Source organism: Erythrolamprus reginae, chromosome 4 (assembly GCF_031021105.1).
Source record: "Erythrolamprus reginae isolate rEryReg1 chromosome 4, rEryReg1.hap1, whole genome shotgun sequence".
NCBI classification, from domain to species: domain Eukaryota; kingdom Metazoa; phylum Chordata; class Lepidosauria; order Squamata; family Dipsadidae; genus Erythrolamprus; species Erythrolamprus reginae.
The window spans coordinates 5,189,516-5,215,375 of NC_091953.1; the positions used below are offsets into that span (position 1 = coordinate 5,189,516).

Sequence of the window (25,860 nt, forward strand, 5' to 3'; positions counted from 1 at the left end):
ATTATAATTCCATATATTTGGGTTTTATTGTTAGGGTTAGGATTTCATTTATTTGTTTATATATCACCATTATTATTTTTAGAAATACAGAATACAGAAATGTAGAATAGAATAGTAATAAGACTCCTTACTCGGTAGCTATTTTGTAATCTTTATTTCTTACTAGTATTCTAGCTATACGCGGCTACAGTGACAGCTTGATTTGATTTGATTTATTGGATTTATATGCCGCCCCTCTCCGCAAACTCGTGGCGGCTCACAACAAGGTAAAAACAATACATAATAACAAATCCAATACCCACCAATCCAATTACAATTTAAGCTAAAAAATTCATAAAAAACAACCCCAGAATATTAAAAAACAAGCACACAATTAATCTAACACCAAAACAACATGGGCAAGGGGGAGATGTTTCAGTTCCCCCATGCCTGACGGCAGAGGTGGGTTTTAAGGAGTTTGCGAAAGGCAAGGAGGGTGGGGGCAATCCTAATCTCAGGGGGGAGCTGGTTCCAGAGGGTTGGAGCCACCACAGAGAAGGCTCTTCCCCTGGGTCCCGCCAGACGGCATTGTTTAGTCGACGGGACCTGGAGAAAGCCAACTCTGTGGGACCGAACCGGTCGCTGGGATTCGTGCGGCAGAAGGCGGTCCCGGAGATATTCTTGTCCGGTACGCGAGTTAGAGAAGAGCATGTAATACAGTAGCTTTCCCTATTTATACATTCCAGCTAGGCAACAGGAGCTTCTGACAGCGATACAATTTTGGCACCAAGCCGCGGGAGTCAATAGAAACAAGGTAAACAACTTCTATAGAATACATTGCATTCTGCTTAACAACTGCACCTTTTTACATCTGCTTGACAACAGAACTTCCATACATAACACCCCTCCCTTTTTTGGATTAGTCTTAGATTACTCGGAGAGGCAAGTAATAAAGTCTTCCAATCTGGAAGGTCTTCGGGCTGTCCTCTCGGGCCTGCGTGGTTCATTCAGCACCTGGACATTCACGGAGGAGGACGGTTCCTCCGGATCCGAGCTGGGAGCTACCGGCAGCGCTTGGGATGTTCTTCCTTGTGATGGACCTGGCAGAACTTGGGCAGTACCTTCAGCATCGGAGCGGTCTTGGTGGTATGGTAAGTCCCAGTCAATGTCCCCTTGCCAGGGCCTTCATTCGGACAATCCCTGGGTGCCTTTGGTGTAACATTTGCATGACCTTAGGCCGTAGGGTCTTGGGAATGACCACCCTATCCCCCCAAAGGATGCAATCTTTCACCACTGAAAGCTCCATTCTCCTACTTTTGTACTCCAGAACCAAGTGGTCCTCCCCCCTAGATGGCCAGCCCTTTAGTATACATTGAATCACCCTTCGTAAGATCACATCTTTCTTGGTTTCTTCAGCAACCTCCACTGCAGTAATGATGGCAGGGTCTGCCAAGTCAATTAGAAGGACTTCACTCATAGGGGCAGGGTCTTCCATCTTCTGGGCCAGTGGGCAACGACTCAGGCCATCCGCATGATTAATCAGGGGTCCCCCTTTATATGTGAGTGAATAGTTGTATCCGGCCAGGAAGATAGCCCACCTGGTCATTCTAGGGGACACAAAGGGTGGCGTTGGCTTTCCTTCTGCCAACAGACCCAATAGGGGCTTATGGTCAGTTACAAGTTCAAAAGGCCTTCCAAATAGGTAGTGGTGGAACTTTTTAACCCCTGCTACCAGGGCTAGGGCCTCCTTGTCAATCTGTGCATAGTTTCTCTCTGTGGGGGAGAGAGTTCTTGAAAAATAAGCAACTGGGGCTTCCTGGCCATTGGGCAAGATATGGGCCAGGACCCCTCCTACCCCATAAGGGGAGGCATCACAGGTCAGCCTTATTGGCAACGTGGTATTGTATTGCACCACCACACTTTGTGAAGTAAGCAGGTGTTTTATTTGTAGAAATGCCTCTTGCTCAATCTCTCCCCATCTCCATGGCGCTCCCTTGTGGAGAAGGCGATGTAGCGGCTCAGCTGCGGAGGCCTTCTGTCTCAGAAAAACAGAATAAAAGTTTAACAGGCCCAGGAAAGGTTGCAGCTCAGTCTTAGTTTTGGGGGCAGGGGTTTCTTTTATGGCCTACTATTAAGAAATAAAGATTACAAAATAGCTACCGAGTAAAGAGTCTTATTACTGGCGATCCGCAATAATTTAAAAAGAGCGCCCGTTTTCGGCCGCTGTCCGCATCTTTCATGCCAGCTGCTTCTAAGAAAATCTTGGATTTAGCCATGTAGGCTGTCCATGTTGTCCGTTCCGGATCAAAAAATTCAGGAGGCTGAATAATAGATGGGATCGCCATAGTATTTTTTCGGCTTCCAGACCCTCGTCGCCAGTAATAACACTCTTTACTCGGTAGCTATTTTGTAATCTTTATTTCTTAATAGTATTCTAGCTATACGCGGCTACAGTGACAGCTCCTACGCGAGTTAGAGAAGAGCACGTAATACAGTAGCTTTCCCTATTTATACATTCCAGCCCGGCAACAGGAGCTTTTGACAGCGATACAATTTTGGCGCCAAGCCACGGGAGCCAATAGAAACAAGGTAAACAACTTCTATAGAATACATTGCATTCTGTTTAACAACTCCACCTTTTTACATCTGCTTGACAACAGAACTTCCATACATAACAAATAGAATAGAATAGAATAGAATAGACTTCTTTATTGGCCAAGTGTGATTGGACACACAAGGAATTTGTCTTTGGTACAGATGCTCACAGCATACATAAAAGAAAAAGGTACATTTGTCAAGAATCATGTGGTACAACGCCTAATGATTGTCACAGGGGTCAAATAATCAATGAAGAAACAATAAATATTAATAAAAATCTTAGGATACAAGCAACAAGTTACAGTCATACAGTCCTAAGTGGGAGGAAAATTTATTTATTTATTTATTTATTATTTATTATTTGGATTTGTATGCCGCCCCTCTCCGAAGACTCGGGGCGGCTCACAACAAGTGAAAAACAATCCAATACAATCCAATTAATTAAAATATTATGAGTTTAAGAAAAACCCCTATACTAACATACACACATACAGGCATACCATATATAACTTCAACGTGTCCAGGGGAGATGTTTAGTTTCCCCATGCCTGACGGCAAAGGTGGGTTTTGAGGAGTTTACGGAAGGCAGGAAGAGTAGGGGCAGTTCTGATCTCCGGGGGGAGTTGGTTCCAGAGGGCCGGTGCCGCCACAGAGAAGGCTATCCCCCTGGGGCCCGCCAACCGGCATTGTTTAGTTGACGGGACCCGGAGGAGGCCCACTCTGTGGGACCGAATCGGTCGCTGGGATTCGTGCGGCAGAAGGCGGTCTCGGAGATATTCTGGTCCAGTGCCATGAAGGGCTATAAAGGTCATAACCAACAGTTTGAATTGTGACCGGAAACTGATTGGCAGCCAATGCAGACTGCGGAGTGATGGTGAAACATGGGCATACCTGGGTAAGCCCATGACTGCTCTCGCAGCTGCATTCTGCACGATCTGAAGTTTCCGAACACTTTTCAAAGGTAGCCCCATGTAGAGAGCATTACAGTAGTCGAACCTCGAGGTGATGAGGGCATGAGTGACTGTGAGCAATGAGTCCCGGTCCAGATAGGGCCGCAACTGGTGCACCAGGCGAACCTGGGCAAACGCCCCCCTCGCCACAGCTGAAAGGTGGTTCTCTAATGTGAGCTGTGGATCGAGGAGGACGCCCAAGTTGCGGACCCTCTCTGAGGGGGTCAATGATTCCCCCCCCAGGGTAATGGACGGACAGATGGGATTGTCCTTGGGAGGCAAAACCCACAGCCACTCCGTCTTATCCGGGTTGAGCTTGAGTCTGTTGACACCCATCCAGGCCCCAACAGCCTCCAGGCACCGGCACATCACTTCCACCGCTTCGTTGACTGGGCATGGGGTGGAGATGTAAAGCTGGGTATCATCGGCATATTGATGATACCTCACCCCATGTCCTTGGATGATCTCACCCAGCGGTTTCATGTAGATGTTAAATAGCAAGGGGGAGAGGACCGACCCCTGAGGCACCCCACAAGGGAGAGACCTCGGAGTCGACCTCTGACCCCCCACTAACACCGACTGCGACCGGCCAGAGAGGTAGGAGGAGAACCACTGAAGCACAGTGCCTCCCACCCCCAACCCCTCCAACCGGTGCAGAAGGATACCATGGTCGATGGTATCGAAAGCCGCTGAGAGATCGAGGAGTACCAGGACAGAGGATAAACCCCTGTCCCGGGACCGCCAGAGATCATCCATCAATGCGACCAAAGCGGTTTCCGTGCTGTAACCGGGCCTGAAGCCCGACTGCTGGGGACCTAGATAATCGGCTTCTTCCAAGGACCGCTGGAGCTGGAGTGCCACCACCTTCTCGACAACCTTCCCCATGAAGGGAAGGTTGGAGACTGGACGGTAGTTGTTGAGTACTGCTGGGTCCAGGGAAGGCTTCTTGAGGAGGGGGCGCACAAGCGCTTCTTTATAGAGTGATGGAAAAACTCCCCTCCCCAAGGAAGCGTTGGTAATCTCCTGGGCCCAGCTCCGTGTCACCTCCCTGCTGGCCGAGACCAACCAGGAGGGACACGGATCCAGTAAACAGGTGGCGGAACTCACAGCTCCAATGGCCTTGTCCACTTCATCAGGTGTCACCAGATCAAACTCTTCCCAGACAGGTGGACAAGTACGTACCCCAGTCACCTCGACTGACTCGTTGTCAGTCGACTCTGTTTTACAATTGGAGTCGAGGTCGGCCCGGATCTGAGCGACTTTATCAGCGAAAAACGTGTTAAACTCCTCGGCACTACTCTGCAAGGGCTCCCCAACTCCCCCCTGGTTAAGAAGGGAGCGGGTCACCCTAAACAGAGCGGCCGGGCGGGATTCCGCTGATGCAATCAAGGCGGCATGGTACGCGCATCTTGCCGCCTTGAGCGCCACTTTGTAAGTCTTAATAAAAGCTCTTACAAGTGTTCGATCAGATTCAGACCTACTCTTCCTCCATCGCTTCTCTAGACGTCTCTTTTGGCGTTTCAACTCCCGGAGCTCCTCGTTGAACCATGGGGCTCTACGGGGTCTAGCGCCACGGAGAGGTCGCAAAGGCGCAATCCGGTCGAGAGCCTCCGCAGCAGCCGTATTCCAGGCCTCCGCAAGAGACTCCGCCGAACTGTGGATGAGTGCCTCTGGAATAACCCCAAGCGCCGTCTGGAAACCCTCTGGATCCATTAGGCGTCTGGGGCGGAACATCTTCATTGGTTCCGCCTCCCTGCGGGGAAGGATTGGAGCCAGGAAGTCAAGCCTTAGTAGAAAATGGTCTGACCATGACAAAGGCACTGCTTCTAAGCCCCTTAGTCTCAGACCATTGCTCAATTGCTCGGAAAGGAATACCATGTCAGGTGCGTGCCCCCCCTCATGAGTCGGACTCCGTACTACTTGAGTCAGGTCCATGGCTGTCATGGTGGCCATGAACTCCTGTGCCAACCCCGAGGTTTCGCCGAGTGACGGCAGGTTGAAGTCCCCCAAGACAATAAGTCTGGGGAACTCCACCGCCAACCCGGCTACCTCCTCGAGTAGCACAGGCAGGGCTTTTGACACGCAGCTGGGAGGCAGGTACGTGAGAAATAAGCCCACCTGAACCCCTAAGTCCAACCTCATAAAGAGTGACTCGCAACCCGCAATTTCCGGAGCAATGAGTCCACGTAGGCAAAGGCTCTCCCTGGCTATAATAGCCACTCCTCCCCCCCTTCCCTGGGGTCGAGGTTGATGCCATATCTGAAACCCAGCTGGGCAAATTTCAGAGAGAGGAACACCTCCCTCTGGGCCCAGCCAGGTTTCAGTGATACATGCCAGGTCGGCCTCCTCATCCAGGATCAAATCCCGGATGAGGAGAGCTTTATTTACCACCGACCTGGCATTAAGCAGCAGCAACCTGAGTCCAGGGCCAGAGTTACACTCATCACCAGTACCCAGGATTGGGCTCACAGAGTTGGAACAAGGGACCGTTATTAAGCAACGGTCCCTCGTTCCCCTGGAACGGCTAGCTCTGTGGCCCCCGCCATATCTGCCTCTCCCCAGCAACACTGAAATATTCCGACCCTCTGCCACCCCAGAGATCGGTGTCCCTCCCTCCCCTGTCTCCTGGGCGTCAGGTGGGCCAAATCTGTCATTCGCACTACTGTCAATCAACTCATCCATACCATATCCCCACCCACCCCGACCCCCCCAATCATACCAATCATTCCATTCATACCCACACGTATATGTACCCCAGTCACCCATTATATAAAACCCCAATTATGTTAAAAAAGCAATTAAATTGATAGCAGTATAAAAATAGCAATTAAGAACGATATTAATATTAAAAACACTATTAAAACTAACTAAAAATAACAATAAAAATACAAACATAGGTAATAATGAATAATTCAATTCGATTAGGAAATACGGTCAGCAGCAACTAATAAAAGTGCTAAGTTCTCAAAGTGCCAAGTTTCCCAAAATGTCAAGTTTTTCAAAGTGCCAAGTTTTTCAAAGTGCCAAGTTCCTCAAAAGTGCCAATTTTCTCAAAGTGCCAAGTTCTCAGGGGCAGAGGTTATTCAAAAGTCAAGGATCATTCAGCATCTCTCTCCCTCCCCCCCAGACTAGGGAGGGGGGCATCCATGTCTGTAAAACTCTCCCACCATCAGACCTTGATCTACCAGTCCTCCTCCCTTGGTCTCCTTTCAATCTCCTCTCTCCTATCGCAATGGTCGGTCCTCCGTCCGCCAGGTCTCCTCCAGCGCCGAGCGCACCCACCGCACAGCTGCTCGGCGTCTTGGTCTGCCTGGCTGTCAAGTTCACTCGCTCCACAGGGGCCGCCATCTTACGAGCCCTAGCTGATCGAGGCTCCCAGCTCTTAACTCTCCCACGGCAAAACCAAGGAGAGGGCGCACACACAGGAACCGGACACCGAGACTAGGAACTTTCAACTCACCAACATGCACACTGGCGTTCAAACTAATTCAAAATTACCTATATTATTGTTGTTATCACCGTAGTCCGGCGGAGCAGCGGCATCCCTCCTTCCTTCCCGCTGCTCCGCCGGAACCGGAAAAACCGGATGATAGGAATGTGAATAGAATGATAGTTAAGTGAATTTTGATCCGTTTTATGACATATCCTGCCACAGCTGCTATGTGAATCACTGCAGTTGTTAAGTTAGCAACCTGGTTGTTAAGTAAATCCGACTTCTCCATTTTCTTTGCTTGACAGAAGATCGTAAAAGGGGATTATGTCATCCTGAGACACTCAAAAATATGAGTCAGTAACCAAACAAACAAATAAATAAATGCCTGAATTTTGATCCTGTGACCATCTTGATGCAACCATCGTAAGTGTGAAAAATGATCACAATAAGTCACTTTTTTCAGTGTTATTGTAACATCGAACAGTCAGTAAATGATGACTGGCTGCGGTCAGTGTTCCCTCCAAATTTTTTTTGGGTGTGTGTGGAAAAGTATAGTGTCTGAGTGGCAGTCCCTTCAGGACTGGGCGGCACAAAAATAATAAACAAACAAACAAATAAACAAATAAACAAACAAACAAACAAATAAATTAAAAACCCACCCTGTTTTGCCTCAGAGAATTTCAAAATAAAATACTGTACTGTGTGTCTATAACAGTGAGCTCATAATAGGGCAACTCTATCAATATCAAAATGCCACTTAAATAGTTGAGCTAGTTTCAAACTAGATTTTGATTTTCTTTCTCTCTTCCTTACTCCCATTCTGTTTCTTTCTCTTTTCCTTCCTCTCTTTTTTCTATCTGTTTCTCTCTCTTCCTCTCTTCCTCTCTCTCTCCTTCCCTCTCACTCTTTCCCTCTCGGCTTCTGGGCAGGTTTGGAAAACTCTGAGTTGATGATGATTTTTAAGTGAGCGATTGCTCACTGCTCAGCTTAGAGGGAACTATGGCTGCAGTGTTGTGTATACTCCTGTTCAGTTTGGGGGTTTTACAGATTCTGATTCGGAAAGTGTTTATGAATGAGTGGCAGGGCCTGATTTACAGGCAGAGGAAGACAGAGGAGACCAACCACAGGACTCCTTCAAACTCCAGTGAAGGAGAGACAGATATCAGATGGGTAAATCCTTCTTTCAGACGCTTACAAAGGGAAAGAGAGCAAGTGTCAGGGAAGAAATATTAGGAGACAAACGGGTTAATTAATTAAGTAATTAATTTGTCACGCCCGGGTGTCAGCGGAGAAGAAGGGTGGAGTTTTCAATCTGCCATTAAGCAATATATATATTATGGTTGTGAGTCGACCTGAGCCCTCGGAGAAGAGCGGCATACAAATGTAATAAATAAATAGATAGATAGATAGATAGATAGATAGATAGATAGATACATCAATCAATCAATCAATCAATCAATCCCAAACCAAACCAAATCAAACCAAACCAAACCAAACCAAACCAAACCAAACCAAACCAAACCAAAACAAAACAAAACAAATAAATGGAGGTGTCTTTCCCCGGCTCTGAAAGTAAGCTTTGTTTTATGGGTTTTTAATTGCAGTTTTTATTATCCTGGGCTAATACTGCCTAGCCATAAATTTTAAAATGAATGGTAGAATGCTTTGAGGATATCTATGCTGCCTTAACTACTAAAGACTGAGATAAGAGAGACTGCATACAGATATGACGCAGTTTGTAAGAGAAGAAAGACATTTGTTTTTTACAAATCTCTGCATTTAGCAAGCCTTTATTCCAATTAACAGTGGCCTTAGCCGGAGACCAGAACACGCGTGAACACAATCTGAAAAATTGTTAGGGTGGGGGGAGCTCATGCAAAATATTCAATTTATCGTTTATTGTTGGATTTGGATTTCCAGTGTTTTTTAACCTGTGACTTTAAGACATGTGGATTTCAAAACCCAGAATTCCATGCTGGCTGGGGAATTCTGGGAGTTGAAGTCCACCTGTTGTAAAGTTAAGGTAAGCCACTCCCACCCAGTCACATGACCTTTAAGCCACACCCAGTCACATGATTGTCAAGCCACTCCCGCCTGATCACATGGCTGGCAAGCCACGCCTACCCGGTCACATGACCATCAAGCCACACCCACAAAATAAGCCACGCCCACAGTAAATTATTATTATTTTTTGCAGCCAATCTTTATTAATAAAATTTAGGAGAACAGCACTAAAAATATGATCTCTTTTTGTGATCCATTTTGGGCTCAATTGTGGTAGTAAGTCGTCAATGTGGAGAACTTTGGTACCATGGCAACCATGGAGTTTGGGGGGATTGCATGTATTCCGAAGAGTATTATTATTATTATTATTATTTATTAGATTTGTATGCCGCCCCTCTCCGTAGACTCGGGGCGGCTCACAACAATAACAAAGACAATGTAAGAACAAATCTAATAATTTAAAAAACACTAAAAATCCCATTATTAAAAGCAAACATACACACAAACATACCATGTATAAACTGTATAGGCCCGGGGGAGATGTCTCAGTTCCCCCATGCCTGACGGCAGAGATGGGTCTTAAGAACTTTACGAAAGGCAAGGAGGGTAGGGGCAGTTCTAATCTCCGGGGGGAGCTGGTTACAGAGGGTCGGGGCCGCCACAGAGAAGGCTCTTCCCCTGGGTCCCGCCAAACGACATTGTTTAGTCGACGGGACCCGGAGAAGGCCAACTCTGTGGGACCTAACCGGTCGCTGGGATTCGTGCGGCAGAAGGCGGTCCCAGAGATATTCTGGTAACCTACACTATAACCAGAAGAGTAATCCTGGACATTTTTTTGAATGTCAAAAAGAAGCTCGCCTGGCACGCTTTCGTAACGAAACAGATGGTTAAAATGCATAGAGATTTAAATTAGCATGCTAATCAAAGCCAACTGTTTGTATACCTTGGATGTGGGGGGAAAAATAGGCATTTAGAAGCTTTAAGCTCCTTAGTGACGACATGTTTGGAATTGGCTACTACTAATCCCTTCCTCTCCAGGGCTTCCTTAATCCTGGTCAACAATTCCGGATTAAAGATTTCTCAACCCTAGCAAAATAGAGATTAGCTTCACAGTTGTCGCTTTTTAACAACGGCGTTCCTTTGAGCTTTCTCCAGACCTGTATTGTCCTCCAGGTATGTGTCCTCTGAATATGGAAACCAGGCATGGTCTCGCTAGAAAGAGGGCAGAGAAGAGCTACAGTTTTGGTACCTCTACCTAAGAACGCCTCTCTACTTACAAACTTTTCTAGATCAGAACCGGGTGTTCAAGATTTTTTTTGCCTCTTCTCAAGAACCATTTTCCACTTACAAACCCGAGCCTCCAATACTGTAACCGGAAAAGGCAGGGAGAAGCCTCCGTGGGGCCTCTCTAGGAATCTCCTGGGAGGAAACGGGGCTGGAAAAGATGGGGAGAATCTTCTGTGGGGTCTCTCTAGGAATCTCCTGGGGGGAAAACAGGGCTGGAGGCGGGGAAAAGCCTTAATAGGGCCTCTCTAGGAATCTCCTAGGGGGAAACAGGGCCGGAGGCGGGGAGAAGCCTCCATAGGGCCTCGCTAGGAATCTCCTGGGGGAAAACAGGGCCGGAGGCGGGGAGTAGCCTCCACGGGGCCTCTCTAGGAATCTCCTGGGGGGAAAACAGGGCCGGAGGCGGGGAAAAGCCTCCATGGGGCCTCTCTAGGAATCTCCCGGGGGGGGAAACAGGGCCGGAGGCGGGGAAAAGCCTCCATGGGGCCTCTCTAGGAATCTCCTGGGGGGGGAAACAGGGCCAGAGGCGGGGAAAAGCCTCCATGGGGCCTCTCTAGGAATCTCCTGGGGGGGAAACAGGGCCGGAGGCAGGGAGAAGCCTCCATGGGGCCTTTCTAGGAATCTCCTGGGGGAAAACAGGGCCGGAGGCGGAGAGAAGCCTCCGTGGGGTCTCTCTAGGAACCATTTTCTACTTAAGAACCCGAGCCCAGGGAAATTTCCCAGGAAATTTGAGAGCGGCATGAAGGCCCAGAAAGTTTCCTGCCATTCCCCCTTTAATCCCGGCCACCTGGGCTGCCAGAGGAGCCTTTTGGTAACGCTTAAGGAGGCTTTGGCAGTCCAGAGAGAACGAAGCATTTTCCTTTCTCTGGGCGCTTGGAGAGGGAATAAACCTCTGCCAGCGCCCAGAGAAAAGAAACGCTCCCTTCGCTCTGGGCAGCTGAGGAGTCACCACAGTGAAGGAAAGGCGCCGGCTATAAAGCAGGCGAGTGAGAGGAGAGGGGAACCCTTCAGCATAGGAAGGAAGAGGAAGCAGGTAGCAGCAGCAGCAGCAGCCAGTGTATGGGAGGCAGCCTTGCACTGGGTGTATGGGAGGCGCGTGCTCCTCCTCGCTGCCTCAGAGTCTCTCTTTTTTTTTTAAGCCTTAAAGTTTTGAATTTTTTTGATTCCCCTCCCCTTCTTCCTTCAGCAGCGACTGTCCTCCTCTTCATTATTTATTAGATTTGTATGCCGCCCCTCTCTGTAGACTCGGGGCAGCTCACAACAATAACCAAGACAATGTAAGAACAAATCTAATAATTTAAAAAACACTAAAAACCCCATTATTAAAAGCAAACACACACACACAAACATTCCATGTATAAACTGTATAGGCCCGGGGGAGATGTCTCAGTTCCCCCATGCCTGACGGCAGAGATGGGTCTTAAGAACTTTACGAAAGGCAAGGAGGGTGGGGGCAGTTCTGATCTCCGGGGGGAGCTGGTTCCAGAGGGTCGGGGCTGCCACAGAGAAGGCTCTTTTCCTGGGTCCCGCCAAACGACATTGTTTAGTCGACGGGACCCGGAGAAGGCCAACTCTGTGAGACCTAACCAGTTGCTGGGATTCGTACGGCAGAAGGCGGTCCCTGAGATATTCTGGTTCGATGCCATGAAGGGCTTCATAGGTCATAACCAACACTTTGAATTGTGACCGGAAATTGATCGGTAACCAATGCAGACTGCGGAGTGTTGGTGTAACATGGGCATATTTGGGACAGCCCATGATTGCTCTCGCAGCTGCATTCTGCACGATCTGAAGTTTCCAAACACTTTTCAAAGGTAGCCCCATGTAGAGAGCGTTACAGTAGTCGAGCCTCGAGGTGATGAGGGCATGAGTGACTGTGAGCAATGAGTCCCGGTCCAAATAGGGCCGTAACTGGTGCACCAGGCGAACCTGGGCAAACGCCCCCCTCACCACAGCTGAAAGATGTTTCTCTAATGTGAGCTTTGGGTCAAGGAGGATGCCCAAGTTGCGGACCCTCTCTGAGGGGGTCAGTAATTCCCCCCCAGGATTATGGACGGACAGATGGAATTGTCCTTGGGAGGCAAGACCCACAGCCACTCCATCTTATCCGGGTTGAGTTTGAGTCTGTTGACACCCATCCAGGCCCCAACAGCCTCCAGGCACCGGCACATCACTTCCACTGCTTCGTTGACTGGACATCCTCCTCCTCCTCCCACCCAAATTCCGAGCTTTTATTTCTTTCCTAATGGGTTTGCACGCACTATTTGCTTTGATATTGATTCCTATGGGAAAAATTGCTTCTACTTACAAACTTTTCTACTTAAGAACCTGGTCACGGAACGAATTAATTTCTTAAGTAGAGGTACCACTGTACTGTACTACATTACCCAACATGTTTGGTGGGTAAACTCCACTGGAGGGTTTCCAAAAGAGACTGAGCAACCGTCCGCCTGAACTAGGGTCTCCTGCTTGAGCAGGGGGTTGGACAAGAGGACCTCCAAGGTCTCTTCCAACTCTATTATTCTGTCATTCTGTTTTCGAAGAACGCCCTTCAGCTTTCGGAGGCAACATACCAATCTCCACAAGATGGCAGTGTTACACAATAAAAGAACAAATCTGTTTTGTGCAAAAAGAAACTTTTTATATATATATCTCGGGAGAGCTTTTGTGTGTTTTGCTAAACCTTTCCCCCTTCATATTTGTAAGACGATATTTTCCCAGCCATCTCTTCTGTTTAGAGAATTGCTGCAGAAACACGACACCTTCATTAACTTCCCTTGTATTTTTCTAAAGCAAAGCCGGTGCTGATTACATTTAATGGACATTTTAGAAAAATCCGTGCTTGGCCACTCGCTAGCCCCTCCAGAGAGAATATTTTTTTTCCTGGTTTCCCAAGCGAAAAAGAGAGAGAGAAGCATCCGATTTTGATTTTCGCCAGGAACAAAAAAAAAAGCTCAAATGGAATTAAAATTTCCCTTGCAGATCATTTCATGGTCTCGCCATTCCTCAGCCTCCAAACTGGATGCAAATCTTTTTTATTTTATTTATTTATTTTGTCCAATACACAATGAGGGTTTTAGTGGGTATATATCTATATACACATAGTAAAATACATGATGAAGGTTATAGAGGAGATACTCATAGTAAAATATATCTAAGAAAGAATAGAAAAGAAGATATAGGAATAGAACATATCAATGAAAGAATAGAAGAAGAGATAGAGGAATAGAAGAAAGGTATAGGAGATATAGGAGAGCAATAGGACAGGGGACGGAAGGCATTCTAGTGCACTTGTACTCACCCCTTACTGACCTCTGAGGAATCTGGATAGGTCAACCGTAGATAATCTAAGGGTAAAGTGTTGGGGGTTTGGGGATGACACTATGGAGTCCGGTAATGAGTTCTACGCTTCGACAACTCGGTTGCTGAAGTCATATTTTTTACAGTCAAGTTTGGAGCGGTTAATATTAAGTTTAAATCTGTTGTGTGCTCTTGTGTTGTTGTGGTTGAAGCTGAAGTAGTCGCCGACAGGCAGGACGTTGCAGCATATGATCTTGTGGGCAATACTTAGATCTTGTTTAAGACGTCTTAGTTCTAAACTTTCTAGGCCCAGGATTGAAAGTCTAGTTTCATAGGGAATTCTATTTCGAGTGGAGGAGTGAAGGGCTCCTCTGGTGAAGTACCTTTGGACATTTTCAAGGGTGTTAATGTCTGAGATGCGATATGGGTTCCAAACAGATGAGCTGTATTCGAGGATGGGTCTGGCGAAGGTTTTGTAAGCTCTGGTAAGTAGTGTGAGATTGCCAGAGCAGAAGCTACGTAGGATTAGGTTTACAACTCTTGAAGGCTTCTTGGCTATATTGTTGCAGTGGGCTTTGGCACTTAAATCTTTTGTTATTAGTATACCAAGGTCTTTAACTGAGTTGGGATTATCTGTGATAATTTGATTATTCAGTTCGTATTTGGAGTTCAGATTCTTCTTCCCAATGTGATTGGAACGAACTATAAATCTCAGAGAGAGAAAAAAATGGAGGCAAGGTTGAATTTCTAAGACAACTTTACACGAAACATGGTTTATCTGTGGTTCTATTCCCTATGTAGAAAGTTAGCACCAGTGAAAGGCTGCAAAAATTTTTACTGCCACATTGTGGGCGTGGCTTATTTTGTGGGTGTGGCTTGGTGGCCTTGTGACCAGGTGGCAGTGGCTTGATGGTCATGTGACCGGGATAGTTTAAAGGTCATGTGACTGGCCAACTTGACGTCACTCATGTTAAGGGTTTGGGTCAGGATTTAGGGTGCCTGGCCTCTCCTCGCCTCAAAGAGATACACTTTCCCTATCTATTTACTACATATTACTGAACATCCAAAATATACTATTTAATTCTATGTATATATGCCATACGTGTACAGCAATCACTTGTTTTTCGTGGGGGATGCGTTCCAAGACCACCCGTGAAAAACACATTTCTGTGAAGTATAGGAAATATTTTTTTTAATGTATTTGGACTTTTAAAACCCACCCATTGCATTAAACAGTCATTCTATAATGTTTCTCAGCTGGAACTACATGGGATATCCTACCAGTTTCTTTAATAGAGTACAGTAGTAGAATAGAATGGAATAGAATTGTATTGGCCAAGTGTGATTGGACACCAAGGAATTTGTCTTGGGGCAGATGCTCTCAGTGTACATAAAAGAAAAAGATTAGTGATGGGCGAACCCAACAGTGTTCGGGTTCGGCAAGTTCGGACGAACTTTACACAAAACTGAGCCGAACCCGAACCAAACCCGAACTTGAACTCCGAATGCTGTGTGACGTCAAAGCTCCGCCCCTGGAATCCCATCATTTTTTAATTTTGTGGATTTTTAATTTTTATTTATTTTTATTTTTACAAAAAAGGACGCTGCAGCGGCGCTGCAAGCAAAGGGCAGTCCTTTCACGTAAAAATAAACATGTTTATTTTTACGTGAAAGGACCGCCCTTTGCTTGCAGCGCTGCTGCGGCGTCCTTTTTCATAAAAATAACAATGTTTATTTTTACGTGAAGACCTCCCTTTGAAGGAGCTGGGGAATCCCTCCCACAAAGAGATTCCAGGGGCGGAGCTTTGACATCACCGGCAGGTTGCTAAGGACACCAAGGTGATCACTTTCTGGATTCCATGAAATCCAGGAAGTGATCACCTTGGCGTCCTTAGCAACCTGCCGGTGACGTCAAAGCTCTGAACGCCGAACGCAACCCTGAACTTTATTCGAAGTTTCAAAAAATTTCGTGTTCGTGTTCGGCATACCGAACACTGCAAAATTCGGTACGGACCCGAATTGTGCGAGTTCGGTTCGCCCATCACTAAACCTCATGGTCCATCTATTCTGCCCTTATACTATTTCCTGTATTTTATCTTAGGCTGGATGTTTAAATTCAGTTGCTGTGGATTTACCAACCACGTCTTCTGGAAGTTTGTTCCAAGCATGTAGAAACATAGAAACATTAATACTTATACTAGAAGTCCCAGAACTCTCCAACCCGCAGGGCTGTTGCTGGAATCTAAAGTTTTCAAGTCTTCCCTTTTGGAAGTTGTTCGGATTGCGATGTGTGAAGGAGAGATTTCTAAAAGAGTTGACTTTGTGAGTCCTCAATTTCCTGTCCACAACGACTCTCATGAGTTGGTTCCCAAGAGTTAATTCATACATCCATTATTAATGTGTGGGTAGAAATTCAGTGTATGCTCATTAAAGACTAATTAATAGTCAGGATTAATCAGATTAAGGTCATGCTTCTGAAATAGCATGCTCTTTTCAACGTATGCATCCTTTCCTTTCCTTCCCTTTCCTTCTTTCCTTTCCTTTCCTTTCTTTTCCTTCTTTCCTTTTCTCCTCTCCTCTCCTTTCCCTTCCCCATCTTCCCTTAATTATTCCCTTCCTTCCTTCCTTCCTTCATTCATTCATTCCTTCCCTTTCCTTCTTTCCTTTCCTTTCCTTCTTTCCTTTCCTCCTCTCCTCTCCTTTCCCTTCCCCATCTTCCCTTCCTTCCTTCCTTCCTTCCTTTCCTTTCGTTCTTTCCTTTCCTCCTCTCTTCTCCTCTCTTGTTTCCCCTTCCCTATCTTCCCTTCATTCTTCTTTCCATTCCCCTTCTCCCTTCTCTTTCCTTTCTTCCTTAACTTCTTCCTGACACAGTAAAGGAAAAAAAATGGTTTTTTTTTAGTGAGATGATATGCACGTAGCACACATTCTTTCACGCAGAATCTAAAGTAACTGAACACAGGAAGGAATTAGAAATCTCTACCTTGGATTTGTCCACATGATTGTCCTTGTGGGTGTGGGGATGGTAGATGAGCTTTTTGACCTGGATGTAATCTTAAGGGAATGAAGCATGTTGAATCTAATTTGGCTCTGTTAATAAATATGACTCTACGCTAAAGAAATAAGATGTGGAAGTTCATTTTATTTTCTCACATGTCTCAATTGTTCACCTGACAATCTTTTTATTTTCTCCCCTCCTCTTGCCCCTCCGCTCCCTCCTTTTACTTCCCTTCTTTTCTTCCCCTCCCTTTCCTCCTTCTTTTCTTCCTTTCCTTTCTCCCTCCCCTCTCCTTCCCTTCCCCCAGCTTTTAGGAATTCTGAAGTCTGCTTTTTTTTTTACAAATATTCTGGCTGATAGCCTGAAATCCCCGTGGAGAAGACTTTTTAATAGAAAAGAAGGGGAAAGTGTAGGATTCGTAATTATGGACCTGTTACCTTTCTCGGGTGTCTTTCCATCATCTGCTCCTTTCGAAGCATGGACAGATGGTAGAATGAAGTATATTTTCCTTTTCATGGGATTTGGAAGATTAATGTCAGCCTCACCAGGTAGACCAGACAGGAAACTTGGCCAGATGAGTTCATTCTGTTTTGTCGGAAAAGTACATTAACGGAATCTGTTAATCTTCGACCCAAAGTTTCCCCTGCTAAATGAGTAGTTTAACAAAACATATCAAATAATGGAATTAAAAGAAAAAAACATTAAAATATGTCAAGTTTTGATTGATTTGAACATGTTCAAACGTTATGATGTCAAAAAGTCAAGTGTTTCCATTTTTTTGTCCACCCCCTGTATATTAATAGATGTTTACTCTCTTCAACCTTCATTGTGTATTGGATAAAATAAAAATAAATAAGTTTCCAAAGTTGCCGCCTCCCCTGTGTCGGAAGAACAAGAGCCCTCCAGGGCTGCCAGGTTCCCACCCGGCCTGGGGAAGACCTGGGCTACACCTGGGCTGGGGGGCTCTTCCCCTTCTCACCTGGTGAGCTGCCAATGCTGCTGCCACTGTCACCCTCACGGACACCTGGATCAGGTGCTGCTGGGTGGAAGGAGAAACCCAGAGATGCTGCCCAGAGGCACAGAGACACCTGCAAAAACTGGAATGGAACAGAGCCCTTGGCGGAGTGGACTCTTCTCCCCTGAGGGGCCCAGACATCAACATATTACATACATATAAATAAATAACCAGAACAGTGCAAATACATCAAATTAACAAAATATTATTAATTTTGCCATCAACAATATTAAAAGCAGCAATAAGATGGCACAAAGGGTAAAGACAAAATACTCCTGCATCACACTAGAAAAATATTTGTTTTCACAATAATACCAATAAATAACAGGTAACCAGAAGATAAATTATATGCAATAATGTTTAAAACTATACGTAAACTCCACCATAGGTGTAAAAAAAAGTCAACCCTTTACAGATAATTAGCGCCTATTAAAAAATACCCCTCCCTTTTCTTTTTTCAAAAGACACCGTTTCAGTGCCTTTGCAAGCATGCAAAATCTTTACTCCTCCAAGCTGCCCCTCCCTTTTCTTTCTTAAAAAGACACCGTTTCAGTGCCTTTGCAAGCATGCAAAATCTTTACTCCTCCAAGCTGCCCCTCCCTTTTCTTTCTTAAAAAGACACCGTTTCAGTGCCTTTGCAAGCATGCAAAATCTTTACTCCTCCAAGCTGCCCATCCCTTTTCTTTCTTCAAAAAAGGGGAAAAAAAGAAACCCCTTCATCCCAGCAGCAGCTGCTTGGGTTCGTAAGGTGAAAATAGTTTGGAAGAAAAGGCAAAAAAATCTTAAGCACCGGGTTCGTATCTTGAAAAGTTCATTAGAAGAGGAGTTCATAAGATAAGGTACCACTGTACATAAAAGACAATAATAACAGTTGACAATTGAAACCTAATACATTACATCGTGAATTTGAACGATATGTCTTAATATAAAAATACAACAATCAGTAAACATATAGACTTACAAAGAAAGGAGAGAGAGAAAGTAGAGAAAGAAAGAAAAAACAAAGGAGAAGAGAGGAAACAGAAGGGAAGAAAAGGGGGGGGGGCGAGTGTACAGTGGAGCTGTGTTAAGAATATGAACTAGTTTTAAATTTAGTAGCTCATTACTTTACATCAAAATTGGTAGTATGGATAGGCATTGGGCCAGAATATCTCAGGGACCGCCTTCTGCCGCACGAATCCCAGCGACCGATTAGGTCCCACAGAGTGGGCCTTCTCCGGGTCTCGTCAACTCAACAATGTCGGTTGGCGGGCCCCAGGGGAAGAGCCTTCTCTGTGGCGGCCCCGACTCTCTGGAACCAACTCCCCCCAGAGATTAGGACTGCCCCTACTCTCCTTGCCTTTCGTAAGCTCCTTAAAACCCACCTTTGTCGTCAGGCATGGGGGAACTGAGACATCTCCCCCGGGCATATACAATTTATGCATGGTATGTTTGTAGGTATGTTTGTTTAGTAAATGGGGTTTTTTAAATATTTTAAATTATAATTTAGATTTGTCATGAATTGTTTTGTTTTGCTGTGAGCCGCCCCGAGTCTGCGGAGAGGGGCGGCATACAAATCTAAATAATAAATAAATAAATAAATAAATAAATAAATAAATGAATGAATGAATGAATGAATGAATGAATGAATGAATGAATAAATAAATAATAAAAGCAAGCGTTGAATAAATCACGGTATAGAGATTTTAAAACTAAAAGTTATATTTCATATTCATATATCTAATATATCTTGTAACTATTGGAAAAAAGAGGAAAGGTTTTATACCAGATTTGTATCGAATCAAATATATACAGTTCATTCCATTATTTAAGCCAATTGTTCTCTTTTTTTTAACCACCTGTAGAAGGGATCCCAACAATTGTTAAATGAAGACCCGGTTTCATCTCTAACGGCCATAGTTAACTTCGTCATCTCTGCACAGTATTTAATTTTCTTTATTATTGCATCTTCTGGGGGTATATCTTCATTTCTCCACCACTGCGCGAAGGTTAATCTAGCTGCAGTGGTTAGAGAGCCCGGAATCCCCTCCCTCCAGCCTCTTCCCAATTTTCAAAGGGCGTGGGACGTGGGACAAATGATGAAAAAGTGTGACTGTCCCGCTGAAAGTGGGATGTCTGGTCACCTTACCCTTGGCTCCCTCGCAGAGAAGACCCTTCCTCCCCCGAGCAGCCCGAGCAGGAAAGGCCTTTGGAGCCCCCAAGTCCAAACCCTTGTCCTGCAGGGGACGCTGGGCCCCAGATGGGTTGAGGGAGTCTCTGGGCTCCTCTGGGGAGCTTTTCTGCATTTCCTTTCTTCTTCCACCCAGCAGCACCTGATCACAAAGTCCCTGGTGGTGGTGGTGACAGTGACGGCAGCATCGGGGGGCTCTCCGGGTCCCTCCCCAGGTGAGTCAGAAGGGCTTCTGCTGGCCAGAAGAGCTGGTTCCCCGGGCCAGCAAAGGCCCCTGCCTGGTGGCCGCAGCTCCTGCCTTCAGCCCCCTCTCCCTGGGGCTGGAACCAAGCTGGGTCCCTGAGCCCTACAAGGCTCCCCCAGCCACCACTAGAGCAGGCCTGGGCTGGGGGTGGGACTGGGGGAGGCTGCTTGGACCTGGTCCACCCCTCTGCCCTTCCCTTCCAGGTGCTGCCCAGGTTGGGCTCGGCCTTCCTCCCGGCTTCTCTGGACAGGCCCGATGGCTGCTCACGCATCCTCCCTCTGGGAGACCCTTTCCAGTGGCTTCCTGACTTGCACCATCTGCGTGGGCCACTATCGCCAGCCCAAAATCCTGCCCTGCCTCCACACCTACTGCCTGGATTGCCTGAAGAAGCTGCAGTGGGAGTCCAAGCAGGAGCTGCGGTGCCCTGAATGCCGCGAGTTGGTGTCCCTCCCAGATGGCGTCGAAGGCTTGAAGACCAACTTCTTCATCAATGGCCTCCTGGACTTGGTGCCTCTGGTCGAGGCGGCCACCCAGAGTGCCTGCAGCCTGTGCCCGCTGATTGGCCAAGGCACCAGCTCTGTCGCGGTGTCTCACTGCATCGACTGTGCCGACCATCTTTGCCAGTCCTGTGCCCATGGACACTGTTGCTCCCGGCTGACCCACAGCCACCTTGTGGTCGACATGGAGGCCTACTGTTCTGGGAAGTACAACGAGGAGGTCCACAGGCATCAGGCCTCACGCTGCAAGGAGCACCAGGGCGAAGACCTGCAGTACTTCTGCATTCCCTGCGCTGTCGCCCTCTGCCGAGAGTGTCGCCTTGGGCCTCACCTGGAGCATCCATGCCTGTGCCTGTCAGAGGCTGCCAAAGCCCGCCGACCTGTCATCACGGGCCTCTTGGCCGGAGTGGAGGAGAAGGTGCAGCTCATCACCAGGGGCAGAGCCGGCCTGGAGAAGGAGATCAAGGAGATGAAGGAGTGGGAGGAGAACATCCGCAGCGTAGTGGAGCAGACGTGCGCCAAGGCCATGGAGCAGCTGCTGAGCCACAGTGAGAAGGTCCTGGGCCAGCTCTCGGCCCACCTGGAGGAGCGCAAGGAGGCCTCCTGGCGGCTGCTTTCTGAGCTGGCCTTCCAGGAGCAGGTGGCCTCCACCACGGTGGCCTTCGCCCGGAAAGTGCTGAACCTAGGCCATGAGGAGGAGGTCGTGTCCCTGGAGCAGATGATCTCGGAGCGGCTGAGGCAGCTGCAGGGCTTCTCCTGGGAGACCATCGCCGTGCAGGTCCCCAAGCTCCGCATCCATCCGGGACTCCTCTGTGCCTGCAACCTCTTCCGCCTGGAGTTCCACGAGAAGGCAACGACAGCTGCCCTGGAGGGCGACTCCACCAAGCAAGCTCAGAAGGAAGCAAAGCCGGGGCAGCCCCAGGGAGTAGAAGGGGAAAAGGCCCCCAGTGCGGAAAGCTCTGGGCTGGTGGGAGTCAGTGGGACCCCTTCATCCAACAGGCCAGAGGCCCCACGCTTGACCCCGAAGCCTGTCTCCCTCTGCAGCTTCTGGGTGAAAGTCCTGACTGACAAGAAGCCGGCACGAATCACCGGCTTGTGCCTGTTTGGCTCCAGTGAAATCCTGGTGGCCGACCAGGAGAACAAGAAGTTGAAGCACTTCTCCATTCAGGGCGAGTTCAAGGGCACGATTCCGGTGCCAAGAGACGTGGCCCCGTTCAGCGTGGCTGCCGTGGGCAACATGGTGGTCTTCACTGCTGGGTCGCAGCTCTATGCCTTAAATGAAATGGGGAGCATTATGTGGCAAAAGGCGCTAGAGGGGGGCCAGGCCGACCACGCAGTGACCACCTGTGATAGGAACTGCGTGGTTGTGTCCATGGCAGCACGCCTGGAGGTGTTCAACATGAAAGGGCAACTCCTGGAGGTGATTGTGCCCAAGGGCTCCCGAGAGAGGGCCCTGGTGTTCCTGGGCAGGTGGAAAGAGGGATTTGTGGCCTCTGATTGGTACCGACATAGCGTGGTGCTGCTGGCCAGGAATGGGGACCTGGTGGCCGAATACCAGAAAGGACAGCTGGGGGAGAGTCAGCCGGGCAGCGTCTGTGTCGATGCCCCCGGGTTCATCTATGTGGTCCTTCGGGAGCTGAACAAGGTTGTGGCCTTTTCGGAGTCCGGGGAAGAGCTGGGACCTTTTCTCACAACAGAGAACAGCATCTTCAAGCCACGTATGATCACCATGGCTGGGGACGGGCGTTTAGTGGTAGCCCTCGCCAACGGCTCCATCCATGTCTTTAAGGTCAAGTACCAGGGCAAGAAGTGAGCAGGGAGCAGGCCCTGGGGATGGGACAAGGGTGGTCACTGCACGTCTGCAGGGTTTCAGGGGAGCAGAAACTTTGGCAATGGGTTGGCTCTGAGACTCGTGTGTGTCCTCAGATGTTTGGGCAATAATGGGCAGCCAAAAGTTTTGCTGCCACACTGTGGGTGTGGCTTATTTTGTGGGTGTGGCTTAATGGTCATGTGACTGGGGAGGAGTAGCTTGCCGGCCATGTGACCAGTTGGGAGTGGCTTGAACGATCATAAACGTTCAAGTAAACTGTTAAGTCCCCGACTTACAACCTTACCAGTGTCGCTCGCGACAATTTGCTTCAAGTGCTCTGTGCTCTCCTTCCTGGGTCACCCCCCACCTCAGGCTGGGTAGCTAGGTGAACGAGTGTTATATATAGTTGTTGTTCAAATGGGTATTATTGATTTTTTAATAGAGCTAACGATTTTAGAGTAGTTTATTTAATTTTACTTAATTGGATTTAGCGCATTATATTCTATTGAGGTGGGTGGCATATAAATAATATATATATATATATATATATGTGTGTAGATTGCTCTGAGTTCGGGTTTTGCCCTGTGTAATATTTTGCATGTCTATGCGACGTTTCGGTGAAATCACATTCACCATCATCAGTCTGAAGTTCCAAGCTTCGTGTTGTTGTAAAATGGAATTCCATACACATACATACATACATACATACATATACACTGTATATATATATATATGACAGTCTTGGTATATTCGGGTTTCTTCCTGTGTAGGATTTAGAAATTTCTGGCAACGTTTCGATGAGGTCCCACTCGTCATCTTCAGGCTGGTGCTTCTGTCCCTGTTCTAGGGTGAACACAGCGAGACCTGAGCTGCCTTCCTTCTATAAATCAACAACCCCAGATGTTACCCCACTGACTCACCAGGAAGTTTCTACACAGCAGGCAATTGCTGAGCCATCAAACCACACCCAGCCACCAGTACAGGGACATGCCAAGTCCGTCATACCTGTACCCGTGAAAATCTACGAAAATATATATATATATGTCACATGTTTTTTTGCTGGAATTGAAAATTAAGGGAGACTAGGATAGATGTATTTCGGCCTTATTTTGGCCTCATCAGCTAGCCATACCCACTGGGACTTGAACCTGCACAACCTTTGCCTTGTAAGGCAGAGAATTATCCTCTACGCTACAGTATCCAATCCCTTCAGCTCTGCACCAGGGAAGGGTTACATATTTTTATGTCGAATCACCCTGGTGTATTGAAGGAACATCACAGCTCCTTATTTGCCTCTCGGCCCAACGCAGGTCCATTTCCAAGGCAGTTAATTTTATTGATAGCCGACAATTCTATCTGTATGTGTATATATACAGTATATGTTTTCGTAGATTTTCACGGGTATATATATGTAGATTGTTCTGAGTTCGGGTTTTGCACCGTGTAATATTTTGAGTGTCTATGCGACGTTTCGGTGAAATCACATTCACCATAATCAGGCTGAAGTTATAAGCTTCGTGCTGCTGTAAATATATGTAAATATACAGCAGCACGAAGCTTATAACTTCAGCCTGATGATGGTGAATGTGATTTCACTGAAACGTCGCATAGACACTCAAAATATTACACGGGGCAAAACCCGAACTCAGAACAATCTACATACATACATACATACATACATACATACATACATACATACATACATATTGTAATTGTGTCTCAGACGATTCACATCGTACTGTGTGCTAGTGTTAGTTAAACAAGTGATGTCAACAAATCAGCTATTCAGATAATTTAGGTAAGTAATTTTATTTATTTCATAAATATGTAAATTTTCTTGAATTTAGCAGACAGTACTCATATTGCTTATATTTTATAGTGGCGGCAAAAAGTCTAGCGCCGGCCTTGAAAGTGACACGACTTACGTGTCTTTACCAGGAACTAATGCTGTGACTGAGCGTGGTTTTTCTACGGTAAATAAAGTGTGGACATCAGAAAAATCGCAATTATGTGTGGAGACTTTGAAAGCCATTTTATGTGGGAAATATAATTTAACAAATTATTGTGAAAAGTTTCATGACCTTTTAGACAACGACAGCAATCTACTAAATTCACTTAAATGAGAAATATGCCAAAGAATAAAATAATACTATGCATAATTTTTTAAATGTATTATATTTGTAAATTGTACTTATGTTGAAATTAAAAATATATATATTACAATACTATTTTTGCACTCTGTGAAATTTTTTTGTTGCTTCATATAGACCAAATTTTTAATCAAGACCCCCCCCACCCCCACCCTGGTGAATGGTATCTCCCTTTACCATTCGCTGGCTGGGGAATTCTGGGAGTTGAAGTCCAAATATCTTCAAGTTGCCAAGGTTGGGAAACATTGCCTTAGACTGGGCTGTAAATAGTTGCGAAATTAAGAGCTGTTGTTTTGAACCCCCTACTGTCTGCCTCTTTCATTCACTCTAACAGCGACCGGTGCCGGAAACTCGGCTTCTGCGCATGCTCAGAAGAAAAAAAAAATTCAAAAAATCCATCCGAAAACAAAATGGTGACTGTTTCATTCTCAGACTGAGGCACATAGGCATCAGTCAGATCAGTAGTAGTAGAAGTAGTTGTTGTTGTTGTTGTTATTATTATTATTATTATTATTATTATTATTATTATTATTATTATTATTTAGATTTGTATGCCACCCCTCTCCGAAGACTCGGGGCAGCTCACATCATAACAGCAATACAATATGAATACAAATCTAATTTTAAAAACTTTAAAAAACTAATTTAAAGTACATTATTATAAAAACTTATCTGTTACACAATCATACACACTCAGTCCGACTGAACATAAACATAATAAAGGTCAGCGAAAAAAGGAGGGGGAGAGATTAATCCCCCTACACCTGGCGGCAAAGGAGGGTGGGGGCAGTTCGAATCTCCAGGGGGAGTTGATTCCAGAGGGCCGGGGCCACCACAGAGAAGGCTCTTCCTCTGGGTCTCGCCAGACGGCATTGTTTTGTCGACGGGACCTGGAGAAGGCCAACTCTGTGAGACCAAATCGGCTGCTGGGATTCGTGCGGCAGAAGGCGGTCTCATAGGTTCTGTGGTCCAATATAAAACAATGTGTAAACAAATCTAATTAATTAAAACTACAAGCTAAGATCCCACTATATTAAAACCACACATCACATTTGGTAGTCAGGAGGGGGGGGCATGATCTAATTGCCCCATGCCTGGCGACATAAGTGAGTCTTAAGACTCTTTTGAATGGCGAGGACGGTGGGGGCAGTGCGAATCTCTGGAGGGAGCTGATTCCAGAGGGCCGGGGCCACCACAGAGAAGACTCTCTGTTGCTTTGAAGCCACTACTGCCTGCCTCTTCCATTCACCCTATCTAACAACAAGTATAAACAAGCATGTCCCTTATAAAATAAAATAAAAATAAATAAATTTCCAAAGTTGCCGCCTCCCCTGTGTCGGAAGAACAAGAGCCCTCTAGGGCTGCCAGGTTCCCGCCCGGCCTGGGGAAGACCTGGGCTACACCTGGGCTGGGGGGCTCTTCCCCTTCTCA

General features: G+C 46.6%; 2 protein-coding genes across 17 annotated transcripts in view; one reads left to right on the forward strand and one right to left on the reverse strand.

The window, feature by feature from the left end:
* NARS2 (asparaginyl-tRNA synthetase 2, mitochondrial) overlaps positions 1-25,860 on the reverse strand; it is an 85,090-nt gene that overhangs the window by 59,180 nt on the left and 50 nt on the right. For 2 of the 4 annotated variants that reach the window (XM_070749550.1, XM_070749543.1), the window contains exons 1-2: positions 17,523-17,595; positions 16,981-17,128 (exon numbers count right to left, since the gene is read on the reverse strand). In XM_070749550.1, the coding sequence (XP_070605651.1) occupies positions 16,981-17,022 (42 nt within the window). In that variant the 5' untranslated portion in view covers positions 17,023-17,128; positions 17,523-17,595. Of the gene's footprint in view, positions 1-16,980; positions 17,190-17,522; positions 17,596-25,860 lie in introns of those variants that run through there. The other 2 variants (XM_070749545.1, XM_070749544.1) reach the window with 2 other exon arrangements.
* On the forward strand, positions 908-23,805 carry LOC139166240 (E3 ubiquitin-protein ligase TRIM56-like). 13 transcript variants are annotated; one of them, XM_070749532.1, is made up of 7 exons: positions 908-1,130; positions 2,501-2,568; positions 7,266-7,383; positions 10,003-10,137; positions 19,403-19,479; positions 19,868-19,943; positions 20,176-23,805. In XM_070749532.1, the coding sequence occupies exon 7, from the start codon at positions 20,228-20,230 to the stop codon at positions 22,280-22,282; it is 2,055 nt and encodes a 684-aa protein (XP_070605633.1). In that variant the 5' UTR covers positions 908-1,130; positions 2,501-2,568; positions 7,266-7,383; positions 10,003-10,137; positions 19,403-19,479; positions 19,868-19,943; positions 20,176-20,227; the 3' UTR covers positions 22,283-23,805. The 13 variants fall into 13 exon arrangements, 10 of the variants coding, with proteins under 10 accessions (XP_070605633.1, XP_070605634.1, XP_070605632.1 ...); XM_070749533.1 differs by lacking the exon at positions 10,003-10,137 and having other exon boundaries at positions 19,865-19,943; XM_070749531.1 differs by lacking the exon at positions 10,003-10,137.